At 47.6% G+C, this 13,169-nt stretch overlaps 1 protein-coding gene across 1 annotated transcript in view; it reads left to right on the plus strand.

Moving 5' to 3' along the window:
• EVC2 (EvC ciliary complex subunit 2) overlaps positions 1 to 12,559 on the plus strand; it is a 157,295-nt gene extending 144,736 nt beyond the window's left edge. The window contains exons 19-22 of the mRNA XM_005681893.3: positions 1,370 to 1,457; positions 6,918 to 7,114; positions 9,343 to 9,444; positions 11,841 to 12,559. Of these exons, the coding sequence (XP_005681950.3) occupies positions 1,370 to 1,457; positions 6,918 to 7,114; positions 9,343 to 9,444; positions 11,841 to 12,111 (658 nt within the window). The 3' untranslated portion in view covers positions 12,112 to 12,559. The remainder of the gene's footprint in view (positions 1 to 1,369; positions 1,458 to 6,917; positions 7,115 to 9,342; positions 9,445 to 11,840) is intronic.

Raw genomic sequence — 13,169 nt, forward strand, 5'->3', positions numbered from 1 at the left:
CAACAGACTGGTTCCAAATAGGAAAAGGAGTTCGTCAAGGCTGTATATTGTCACCCTGCTTATTTAACTTCTATGCCGAGTACATCATGAGAAACGCTGGACTAGAAGAAACACAAGCTGGAATCAAGACTGCCGGGAGAAATAATCAATAACCTCAGATATGCAGATGACACCACCCTTATGGCAGAAAGTGAAGAGGAACTAAAAAGTCTCTTGATGAAAGTGAAAGAGGAGAGTGAAAAAGTTGGCTTAAAGCTCAACTTTCAGAAAACGAAGATCCTGGCATCCGGTACCATCACTTCATGGGAAATAGATGAGGAAACAGTGGAAACAGTGTCAGACTTTATTTTGGGGGGTTCCAAAATCACCACAGATGGTGACTGCAGCCATGAAATTAAAAGACGCTTACTCCTTGGAAGAAAAGTTATGACCAACCTAGATAGTATATTGAAAAGCAGAGACATTACTTTGCCGACTAAGGTCCGTCTAGTCAAGGCTATGGTTTTTCCTGTGGTCATGTATGGATGTGAGAGTTGGACTGTGAAGAAGGCTGAGCGCCGAAGAATTGATACTTTTGAACTGTGGTGTTGGAGAAGACTCTTGAGAGTCCCTTGTACTGCAAGGAGATCCAACCAGTCCATCCTGAAAGAGATCAACCCTGGGATTTCTTTGTAAGGAATGATGCTAAAGCTGAAACTCCAGTACTTTGGCCACCTCATGCGAAGAGTTGACTCATTGGAAAAGACTCTGATGCTGGGAGGGATTGGGGGCAGGAGGAGAAGGGGACGACAGAGGATGAGATGGCTGGATGGTATCACCGACTCGATGGACATGAGTCTGAGTCAACTCTGGGAGATGGTGATGAACAGGGAGGTCTGGCGTGCTGCGATTCATGGGGTCGCAAAGAGTCGGACATGACTGAGCAACTGAACTGAACTGAATGATTGTTAAACAATATCTATTAACTACAAATCCTTTGATGACAGAGAAGTGATTAATTGCACAGTCCTGGGTGGGTCAGCAGAAGGACAGGAAATACTGTAAGGGCCCAAGATGATATCAGTTATACTAATAGCCATGCAGAGTACAAGTTGCCCTTCAAAGCCACAGAAAAGTCTCCATATAGTTCCCACAAAAATTCTCACTTGAAGGAGCCCTCCATCCTGGTGAGCAGTCCCTGATTCATGTATTTGCGAGATAATCTAGCTAAAAAGAGGACAGCTTCTTCTGGCTATCTCTTTTGATGGATTTTTTTTAAAATCATGTAGATTAGGTTTTTGATACTTTGTTATTTAACCAACTAGACAGTCTTCTCGTAGGATCACTTTATAACAACACTGAACTGATGGAGATTTTGTTTTCACCCTAGTCTGAGAAAGGAGCAAGAAGACAGTGTCATGCTGGAAGATTTGCTGGAGAATATGGAGACTGACACCTTTGTGACCCTGTATGGCCAGGTGAGAACAAGTTCACTGTGCCTTGGGTCCATCCCTTGCCAGCCTACAACTTGACCTTTTTCTCACAGTCCACGTTTCCTCACCTGCAGGACACAGATGATAACAGGAACCTTGGGAACTGCTAAGAGGATTTGTGAAAAGCCCCGGCCCAGGGCCAGCACCTAGGAGACATTCAGTTGGGGTTACAACAGCAGCAAAAACAACAGTAATCACTGCCCTGGTCAGTTTCTTTTCTGTGATTAGACAGGCACCCAAATGGTCTTCTTCTCAGTCTTAAATAGGTTTAATATACACAGAGTAAGTTCTACCAGGAACAAAGTTAGTCATTGAAATCTGGGCCATATAAGGAGAATGCTGAGATTGTACACCACGTTTCAACTTTTCTGTGTTGAGGTTAGGTAGTCTCATTCTTGGCCAGAGCTGCAGCCCTCACCAGTGTTCCTGAGACAGCACGCAAGGCTGTGCACACGGAGTCATACGCAGAGTTACATAACTCTACCAGTGGTGTTTTATGTGCATCCCAAGGCGGGCTTCCTGGTTTCTTTGAGTCTCAGCAAATGTGATTTGTGACAGTGGCTTATGCCAGTCACAGGCCATTGGGAGGTAGGTGTTGCTGACCTTGCTTCAGTTTAACAGTGTCACTGTTACACTCTGATTCTTTCCACCTCTCCTTGAAATTCCAGCTGCTGTGTCTGTGTTCACGTGAAGAGGGTGAAGGTAGAACACAATCACTCTGCTATCTTTTCTTTCCAAGAAAGTACATGCCACCAAGCAAATTATACTCATGTCCTGAGGAGACCCAACCCATGGATCCCTGGTTGCTGGAGGGCTGCAAGTTCCACACTTCCTTTTCAGCCTCCAAAGAAAGCCAGCAGGGAGCAGGGGTAGGGGCACTTTCTGGTGTCCAGCCAGCAGGATTGGCCACAGCTGTCCACAGGCACACGCATCTTCTCACTTGTATTAGTTTCTTATTGCTGCTGTAACAAATTACTACCAATTTAGTGGCTTAACAGAACACAAATTTATTATCTTCTTGTTCTGTGGGTCAGAAGTCCTGCATGGGTTTTACCAGACTAAAATTAAAGTGTCAACAGGTCTGTACTCCTTCTAAGGCTCTGGGAGAATCTGTCTCCTCCTCATTCCAGTAATTGTCAGAATTTGATTCATTGTGGTTGTAGGACTGAGGTTTTCATTTCCTTGCTAGCTGTCAGCTGATGGCTGTTACCAGTGTCTAGAGGCATTTGAATTTCTTAGTTCATGGCTCCCTTCTTTTACCTTCAAACTCAACAAATCACATCTTACTGATGCTTCTTCCATCGTCATCACATCTCTCTCTGACCTACCCCAGCAGGAAAAGTACTGTGCTTTTAAGGACCCGTGTGATGATGAGGTTGGACTCATCTGGATAATCAGTCTAGGATACTCTCAGCTCATGATCATTAAGCTTCATCACAAAGTCCCTTGCCATGTAAAAGGACATATTCACAGGTTCTGGCATGGGGCATGAACACCTTTGAGGCCATTATTCTGCCAATCACACCAGACAGGAAGACAAGGTTAAGCGTCAAAGTCAGTAGTGAGTCTAACATGCTTCTTCCTCTTTGACATGAGAGCTGACCTGGGCTTTCTTGATATTTACAGCAAGAGAGGAGTACCCACTCATGGCAGGACCCAGGAGAGTACTTGCCATTCATCTCACTGTCTGGCAATTCTACTATCATCCCCTTATAGACAGGTCCTCCAGGGGGGACATTATTGCCCAAGCTCACATTGAGGAGCCCGGTGGAGCTAGGATTGGAGCCCACATTCTTCTACCCCACATCTCCTAGCCTGAGCTCCAGACTGGGGATGGGGGAGGCAGCAGAAATTTCCAGAACACCTGTTGTGCGTCAAGTATCATCCTAGGCACTCATATCAGTTATTCATTTAATCCCTGCAGAAAGCTGGGAATCAGGAACTATCTTCTCTATTTTGCAAATAGAGCAACCAAGGTATGAATGGGTGGCTTAGGGTTCCAGGGCTCACCGTCCTCCTTGGAGCTCAGGACTCGGCCTGGGGTTGGTGACTACACAGCACGTGCTCTTCCTGCTGTGTTGCCCTGCAGAGCACATGCTGCTCCGGGCCTGGGTCTCTGTGGGAACTGAGCCGTCTCCGACGCTCACTGTGATTCCCCTTCTTCTTTGTCACTAAGAGACTTGACAGATGGCCAAAGTGTCATGTGTAGAATATCATCCAGGTTCATCCCTAATTTGTTGGCTCTTTTAAACTGTGAACTCTGCTAAAGAACTGGCTCTGTCAGCAGTAAAATGCTGATGGGATGGAAGCCTTGAGCAGCAGGAATCATTAGGAGGGTGACTTTTCTTTGCACCCCCTCCCCATCCTGTGCCTTGTAGAATCCCCCAGCAATGTCTACTCAGCTTCATTTCTTTCTTTCCAGCCCTTGTGTATTAGTGAGGGTTTTCCAAAGAAACAGAATCATAAAGACTTGGGAAAAGAGGGAGAAAGAGGTTTACTTTAAGGAATTAGCATATGTGATTGTGGAGACTGGCAAGTCCAAATAGGCTGACAATATAGAAGAGCAGGCTGGAGACCAGGAAAGAGCCAGTGTCGCAGTTCAAGTTCAAAGGCCCACTACTGGCAGAATTCCCTCTGGCTCAGGGGTCAGTCTTTGTTCTGTTCAAGCTTTCACATGATTAGATGGAGCCCACCCACATTGTGGCGGGCAATCTGCTTTAAGTCCACTGACTCAAGTGTTAATCTCATTCAAAAGCTACTTCACAGATATATCCAGAATTATGTTTCTCCATATAAGTCATGGCACTGTGGCCCAGACAAGTTGACCTATAAAATTAACCATCACTCCCTTTGTAGAGGAGTCCTGTTTTTGCCTGTTTCTTCTTTGTACTAGGCAAGAGAATAACCAGGGAAACCCAGTCCCACCCCCATTCTTTCTACTTCTTCTAGATACTCCTCCCCCTCTTCCTCCTCTTCCTTCTTCTCCTCCTTCTTTTTCTTCTTTCCCCTGCAATCTCTGTCTTTCTCTCCCCCTCCCTCCCAACCCTCCCCCACCTCTCTGTGTCTTTTATTTCCTGCTTATTACACTACCTTAGGGACAGTGTAGTTTGAATTACAATATTTGCATGAAGGATCATTTCCACATGAGCACCCGTGTTTTCATATTTATGCAACTTTGCATATTTATGACAATGTCAAAATAACACTCAAATGCCTGCTCTGTGCTAGACACATCACACATCATCCCAGTTAATACTCACTGTTGCACTGGGGGCCCTGGCAGTGGGAAGAGCCTCCCTGAAGCACTGCTGCAAATCCATCACTCCTTCTGAGATGGCAATGGTACCAGCAGCAGTGGATATCAGCCCAGTGTCACGGAGAGGCATGGAGAGGACCGTCACTGGACAGATGAAGAAACTGAGGGTCAGAGAGGTGATGTGACTTAGCCAAGGTCCCACAGCCAGTCAGTGGTGGAGCTGGTTTTAAACCAGTTTCTCTTCCTTTAAAGGTGCTACTCATTTCATGCTACTGCACCATTCCCTTTGAAGCAAAATATTTCCTAATTGTTTCGTGATTAAAATGGGAAGGGGGAGCTCATTTTAAAATGAATGGTACTAACTCAGCAAGGCAGAAAGGTTCCTTGTGCTGTGGGAAGAGGTTGGGACCCCACCTGAGGTCCTCACTGAACTCATCTCCTTTACTCCCTCGAGGCGCCAGTATGACTTGTAGACAGTAGAGTGAAATTCTTTTTTAACCACGTATAATATGACTTCAGTTCAGTTCAGTTCAGTTGCTCAGTCATGTCCGACTCTTTGTGACCCCATGAATCACAGCACGCCAGGCCTCTCTGTCCATCACCAACTCCCGGAGTTCACTCAGACTCACGTCCATCAAGTCAGTGATGCCATCCAGCCATCTCATCCTGGGTCGTCCCCTTCTCCTCCTGCCCCCAATCCCTCCCAGCATCAGAGTCTTTTCCAATGAGTCAACTCTTCGCATGAGGTGGCCAAAGTACTGGAGTTTCAGCTTTAGCATCATTCCTTCTTAGAGTCAGCTTAACATCTTCTGAAGAGGCTTTTTTCTTGAATAAATATTGACTGTGCTCCTAGTAAGTGGCAAGTGCTATCCTAGGCCCTGGGATTTTAGCAGCAAAGTAAACAGATGAAGCCCAGTCTCTCAGGAACTGATATTCTAGTGGATAGAGCAGGCAAGCAACAAAATAGATACATAAAATATATATTATTTTATATGGATTATGATCTCATTTTTATAGTCATGTCCATCTATCCGCCCATTGTCCATCACTCCACCTGTTTGCCTCTCCTTTCATCTGGCTCTTTGTCCACCCATCCATCCATCTATCCATTTATTCTGTCTACCTATCCATCCCCCAGCCATCTCTGCATCCATCCATCCATTCATCTGCCCATTTGTCCACTCATCATCTATCCATCTACTGTCCATAACCCATTTATCCACTCATCCATTTATCCATCTGTATAACCCATCCATCCATCCATTCATCTATTTACATACATACGTAGAAAGATTCCTAGAGTGTGCTTTGCCTAATGCTACTGATAATTATTTCTGGGTAGTGGCCCTTGGAGTAATTAACAGCATTTTTGCGCTTTTCCCAGGTGGCGCTCATGGTAAAGAACCTGCCTGCCAATGTAGGAGACATAAAAGATGCAGGTTCGATCTCTAGGTTGAGACGATCCCCTGGAGGAGGAAATGGCAACCCACTCCATTATTCTTGCCTGGAGGATCCCATGGGCAGAGGAGCCTGGCAGGCTGCAGTCCGTGGGATCACAAAGAGTCAGACCCGACTGAAGTGACTTCGCATGCGGCACACTGCGTCCCTAACTCCTGGCCAGTTCTGCTCTGTTCTCCATCCCTACATTCTGTCAACTCTGGTTATTCACTTGGAATCATACAGGATGTGAATGTGCAGCCTGGCTCTTTCCAGGCAGTGGAAAGCCCTAGGGATCCATCCATTTCTTTCACTGCAGGCTGGAATCCTGTGGTATGGCCATAGTACAGTTTCTTTAACCCTCCACTGCTGTAGGGCCTTTTCAGTTGTTTCCACAGCCTGTGCTGTTCCCTCTGAGCCCTGTCGCCTCACGGAACATGAGTAGGAGGAGAAATTACTAATTGGCCTGGCTGCAGGCCAGGGCTGTAACTATGATGAGTGAGTTACCCTCTATCCAGGAGGGTAGCTGGAAGGGATGGATGAAGGCTTAGGGAATGTCATGGGGAGCCAAGGCTGCTGACCAAATAGATTTTCTTGACAGCTCTGTAAATTTGGGGACGTGTTTTCAAGACCAAGCTACTAAAATATTTATCTCCCTGGGACAAAAAGTCCTAAGACCGTGATCCATTCAACCCTGCTGTTCATCAAGGTGAGGGCTGTGAGACTCTGAGTCCCTGCATTCACTCCTCCAGGAGCTGAGACTGGCGTCGTACCTGTCGAAGCTGACGATGCTGCCGGGGAGCACACTGCGCCGGCTCCTGACCGTGGCTCTGCCCGCAGCCTCGCAGGCCGAGCTGGTGGCTGTGCTGGACTCCGTGGGCCAGAAGCATCAAGACCACGTGGTGGAGAACAATGGCAGCGGGGTGCAGGCTGACCTGGGCAGGAGAGGGTGAGTGCAGGGTCGGCCGCCTTTGGAAAATGAGGTCCCGTTTTCCTGGGGGTGGTGAGCCGGACCATGGGCACAAGCACACCTGGCTTCCCAGGGGAGCTTCCTCACTCAAGGAGTAGACGGCATCCAGGAGTGTCATCATGAATCCTGGAAGTCATAGCAGGCCCAAGGGTTTTGTCCACAGTGTCTCTTTTCATCACTGGTTCACTTCCCAATGGGATCTTAAGACAGTAGGTTTCCTTGGGCAGTAAATACGCCATATACATCCAGTAAATGCATAAAGGAAAAAGACAAAGAAACACCATGGTTCTATCAGCTGGAGCAACTGGCTATTAGCATTTTGTTACAGTTCTTCCTCCAGAATGGGTTTGTCTGCTGGGTTGTATGAGTGTGTGTGGTGTGTGTGTGTGTGTGCGTGTGTGTGTGTGCATGTGCGTGAGCACACATGTATAGGAATCCCAGTATATACAGCCTTACCTCCTGCTTTTCAGAACCTTATAGCAGAGGCAAGTTTGCTTATTACCTTTCAGCTCTTGTCCACGTGCAAACATTTTCCTAAACATCTGTTTCGACTTTCTGCTATTTTTATTAACAATTAAAAAATTCATGCTTTTCCCAATTATAGAAACATCTCCATAGATATTATTTTTCATAGCTGCTTATTATTTTACTGAGGTGTGTAGCATAGTGTATGTAACTGTTACCCTATTGCTGAACATTTAGTTTGGGTTCATTTTTCCTCAATTATGGATAAGGCTGCATAGATATTTTAGGGTCAAGTTGCAGGTGTGCATTTTGCCAGTTAAGGGTCTTTATTAAGGAAAGGCATGAAGGGGGACCTTGGATAAGGTGAGTATGGGGCAGCCAGCCGTGCCACTTGAGAGCAGAATTTGTTAAGGGTGAGGCTGCAAGGAGAGCCATGACCAACGTGGAAAGTGCTGAAGGTCAGGCAGCAAAGCCCAGTCCTCAACGAGGATCCCCTGGAGGTTAGGGAAGGGCGTCTTGATGCCCGTGAGTCTGTGGAAATGGCATGATTGTGTGGACGTGTGTATATGCAGGTTATTTTCCCTGACTTGTAAAGGAGTCCCTGACTCACAAAGGCAAGATGCACAACAGAGGAACAAGAGTAGGGTTGGGGTGCAAGGAAGGATGGGAGGGTGAAAACAGCTGTAGGGTAGGCGAGGGAGTCTGCTGGGGCCGGGAAGAGCAGGAGGGACCCAGCACGGGGGCGGGGCTGGACGTGAGTGTGGTCACAGGACTGGGGGTGTGGGCGTGGTCGGGGCGGGGTGTGGGCGTGGTCGGAGTTTCCTGTTTCCGCCTGCTTTCTCTAGCGCAATCAGAGGACACACAGGCAGCAGGTTCTGGGGAAATCCCTGGAGCAGGACCTTGCATGGTCACAGCTTGGCCCAGCCTGGGTGAGGGCTCTTCACCACCGCCGCCCCTCCCCCGGCTCTGCCTTCCCCGTAGCCCCTCTCAGCACCCAGCCCCACCCCACCCCCCAGCCCCCATAGCTGGTCAGTGTGAACCACCTGAGGCAGAGTATGAACTTGGCCAGAGCCAGGCACCAGCGGACACTCGATCCTGTATTGACTTGACTTGAACCCAGGCCCGTGGACATCTCCTCACTCCCCCTGTCCTGTTCGCTGTCCCTTCTTCAGTTGAGAATCACTTTTTCAGGCTCGCTGCCTTACCCTCCTTCTAAGCTTCCATTGTACCTTCTCAATCTTCTTATTCATGTATTTATAAAACATGTATGAGCTTTTAGTATGTCCACTGTCTTAGGCACCGGTGTAGGTGGGAGAATAAGGGACAGTCCTGCCGCCCAGAACGTCCACTCTGGGGGAGATGGACCACACACAAGCCAGCGCAGAGAGCTCTTTGCTTCTGGAATATTCCATGCATTCAACTGCTGGGATGCTCAGACTCAGCTCAAGTGTCCCCACATCTCGGCAGCCTCCCTCTATCTGACCGATGTCACGTGCTACCTGTTTATGACCCCTGGACTGGGGACCCCTTGGGGCAGAAACTGTGTCTTGACTTGGCCAGCAAGATGCTTGATTAGTGTTCACAGAGTGAGTAAGTGAGCAAATGTGAATACTCTCAGGGTTTTTCCTGTCAGCCAAATGTCATACTGAAGGAAGGAGTTCCCAGAGGGCTTTTTAGGATTAGGCATCACTTGAAGGTTCTGTTCTTTTTGAAAATAAAAGAATGTCTCTTCTTGCCTTCAGGAAACACCAGGGCTGGTGGCAAGCCTTAGAGAGCAAACTTCGTGGAGAACTGATAAGCAGAGGATTAGAGAAGATGCTCTGGGCTCGAAAGAGGAAGGAGAGGTAAGGAGGGCATCTGTTCAGGTGGGCTAGAGGGGTTGTCAGCCAGGGCACCCATGAGCCCGGAAGGGGAGGTGGAGGGGACCACGAAGGGAGGGTTACTGCGGACGCAACACACTCCTTCCCTCCAGACAACGTCTTTATTCAAAGTGGGCTTAGTTTATTTTTCTTTCAAGGGAGAGCATGAACACAGAGCCATACTACCAAAATGGGCTTAGTTTAAAGTGAAGTAAGTCAGACAGAAAGACAAATATCAAACGATAGCACTTATATGTGGAGTTTAAGAAAATAATACAAATGAATGTACCAAATGAACGTAAAATAGAAGTAGACCCACAGACTTAGAAAACAAGATTATGGAACCAAAGTAGAAAGGGGTGGGGAGGGATAAATTAGGAATATGGGATTAACAGATACAGACTACTGCATATAAAATAGATAAGCAACAAGGATTTACTGTATAGCTCAGGGAACTATAGTCAGTATCTTGTAATAACCTATAATGGAAGAGAATCTGAAAAATAATACATATATAAAACTGAATCACTTTGCTTTACACCTGAAATAAACACAATATTGTAAATCAACTATCCTTCCATTATTTTTTAAAAACAGCAAAGTGAGCTTAGTCTAGGAGCTGAAGATAAGCTGCCTGCTATCAGTGGGACAATGTGCTATCATTTATTAGCATTTTAATTGCAGTACTTATTTTAACTAGTGGCTCTTTTTAAATGGGGCCTCATTAGGAGAATTATTCCTTATAAAGGCTTAGATTTTATAGTTTACAAAGCCCTTTCTCATCTTGTTGCACTGAGCCTCCCTGCTTCCGGAAAATGGGAGAAATCCCACGGCCATGCTTTACCAGCTCAGGGAGGTCAGAGGAAGAGACCCCCACTGGTGAAAAGTGGCCGTGGGATTTAGGGGCACTGAACCAACCCCTGTATTTCCCTGAGCTTCCAGGCCACTGTTCTTTTCACTCTCGAGTCCCTTTCTCTTTGAGCTGCGGTGATGGCACACCTGGAGGGCAGAGGCAAATTGGAGGCAGGGTGGTTTTAGATTGCCGCAGACAACAGACTCAGGAACTCATGTGTTTCCCACTAGAAATTTGGAAAAAGAGTAACACGAGTGACAAGAGTTACGTTAACCCGTTTTCACGTAACAGGTTAAAAAGTGATAACCAAAATGTGCTGTGGAAACAATGATGCCCAAAGGACGTGGCCGAGTCCTGCACCTTCCAGAATTTCTCAGGGTGAAGCCGCAGAGACCAAGCTGCCCAAAGAGTCCATGATAACAGTCTCAGAGCCATTGATAATGGGCTGGACATCAAAATTTAGTCCCAGAGGAATTAGATGAGGGTATTGAGCCCAAACCAAGAAAATTAAATTCAGGCCATATAAAGGGAAAGCGCTCCACTAAGGACTGGAAGTCAGGGGTCCTAGAATAGGATGAGGTTGGGGAAGCAAAGGCATTCCGGGGCTGCACTGATGTCAGTGGGCGAGTGCAGATCAGGAGGACCCTGGGCCCATGGTGCTGGGCCACTGTGCCTGCCTTTTCTCTGCCTCAAGGCGCTGTGGACGGGTGGTGGGAGGAGGAGAGACTGTGAGTCAGAGGGAGCTGATGGAGCTGTCTTTGAATCCTTGCTCAGATGACACAGCTGCCAGGGCAGGAGTTCATGGTGACGGGGTTGGAACCTCAAAGCCACTTCTCTTCAGAAAGGGCCCATGAGCCTACCAGTGGCCTCCAGTATGCCAGCCTGCAGTGACATGGCCCTGTCCTGCCCTGCTTGGGCAAAGGACCCTGTGGCTTTCGGGTCATATAGGGCTCTCAGAGGGAGTCAGAGCCATTTCCAAGTGCAGCTGGAACTGAGGGACTGGACTGCTCACGGGCAGGATTCCAGCAACCCTTTTATAGGGTATTCCCCCAGTGTGTCGCTCTGTTCTATTTCTAACACATTTTACCTAACTTCTAACTGTTGCCTTACACTCAGATTTTACCAGCCTGTGTTTATTGTGAGGCCCACAGGCAGTGGCATCCTGGACAATGTATCCCAGTCGTCTGGGGGGAGACGGGAACCTCTGACTTGTAGAATCTGTCAGGTTCTGTGGTGTGAAACACCCCCACCCTGGCTGATCGCATGCTGACAGCATGCTGACAACAGGCTCACCAAACTCCGGAGAAGTGAACAGTCATGAGTCAGTGTGAGCCGTCTGCAGCCGCCCCTGCCATGGGCTTCAGCTAATCTCAGGGGCCACCCTGGCAACCACAGAGAAAACCCTATAACATGACACTTGACTGGGCACCTAGGAACCAAGAGGGAGTTTTCCTGGAGAACCCTGTTGGCACACTCAGGAGAGTACGTTGCCAAAAATGTCCAGTCTGATTTTCTGTTCTCTCTTTAGCATATTAAAGAAGACGTGTCCCCCTCTCAGAGAGAGGGTGATATTCTCTGGAAAAGGAAGTTGGCCACACCTGTCCCTGGAGTCCACTGACGAACTGACCCCGGTGCCCATTGTAGGGGCAGAAGCCGTTGATTTATTAAACACGGGTGAAAAGCTCTTTATCTTCAGAAATCCAAAGGAGCCTGAGATCTCACTGCACGTTCCTCCCAGAAAGAAGAAGAAGAACTTTCTGAACACCAAGAAGGCCGCGTGGGCCTTGGGCATGAACTAGCCCAAAGGGAAGTTTCTAGAGTCTAAAGACACTAAGATTTGTTTTCTCCTGCCCATCTACGTGTGTGCATGTTTTATGTACAACTCGCAGGTATCGATTGTACACGAAGGAGTCTGACACATCTCTAACCCTCCCCCTCTCCCACCATGACTTTCAAGGACTCAGTTTAATCTGGTCCCATGAATTTCCAGGTGGCCCACTCCCTTCAGCATCACAAGGGACATGAAGAGACAGGGGACTACCCCATGAACCCTCACTGCTTTCAGTCCCAGCTCATGGGGGAAATGGGGGAGGCCCCCCCAGCCCCCAGTTCACATCCCTGAAACACCTGACTGAAGTGTGGGCTGTGTGTCAAAGGGCAAGGCTCTCAGTTCTCACACTGTGTTTGTTACATATTCTGTTTTTATCAAGGGAACTTTTGATTAATAAATGTGTTTTATATAAAGCTACTCTCAAAGAGACTCATTTTTGCTTTCTGTAGCAACCATTTATTTACTTATTTTTTATGTTTGTTTTATTTTTTAACTTTTTATTTTATATTGCAGTATAAGAAGGCATGGCAACCCACGCCGGTATTCTTGCCTGGAGAATCCCATGGACAGAGGAGCCGTGTGAGCTGCATACTGTCCATGGGGTCGCAGAGAATCAGACACAACTGAAGCGACTTAGCATGCGTGCATAGCCAACTATGCAGAAGGACATGGCACCCAGTACGCTGGCCTGGAGAATCCCATGGACAGAGGGGCCTGGTGGGCTACAGTCTGTGGGGTCACAAATGAGTCGGACACAACTTATCGACTAAACAACACATAGCCAATTAACAATGTTGTAATAGTTTCAGGTGGACAGCAAAGGGACTCAGCCATACCTATACATGTGTCCATTCGCCCCCAAACTCCGCTCCCATCCAGGCTGTCACATAATGTTGACAGAGTTCCCCGTGCTGCGCAGTAGGTCCTTGTTGGGTATCCATCTTAAATATAGCAGTGTGTGCATGTCGATCCCAATTCCTAACTGTCCCTTCCCCCATCCTTCCCTGCTGCAACCATAAGTTCGTT

The sequence above is a fragment of the Capra hircus genome, chromosome 6 (genome assembly GCF_001704415.2).
Source record: "Capra hircus breed San Clemente chromosome 6, ASM170441v1, whole genome shotgun sequence".
NCBI classification, from domain to species: domain Eukaryota; kingdom Metazoa; phylum Chordata; class Mammalia; order Artiodactyla; family Bovidae; genus Capra; species Capra hircus.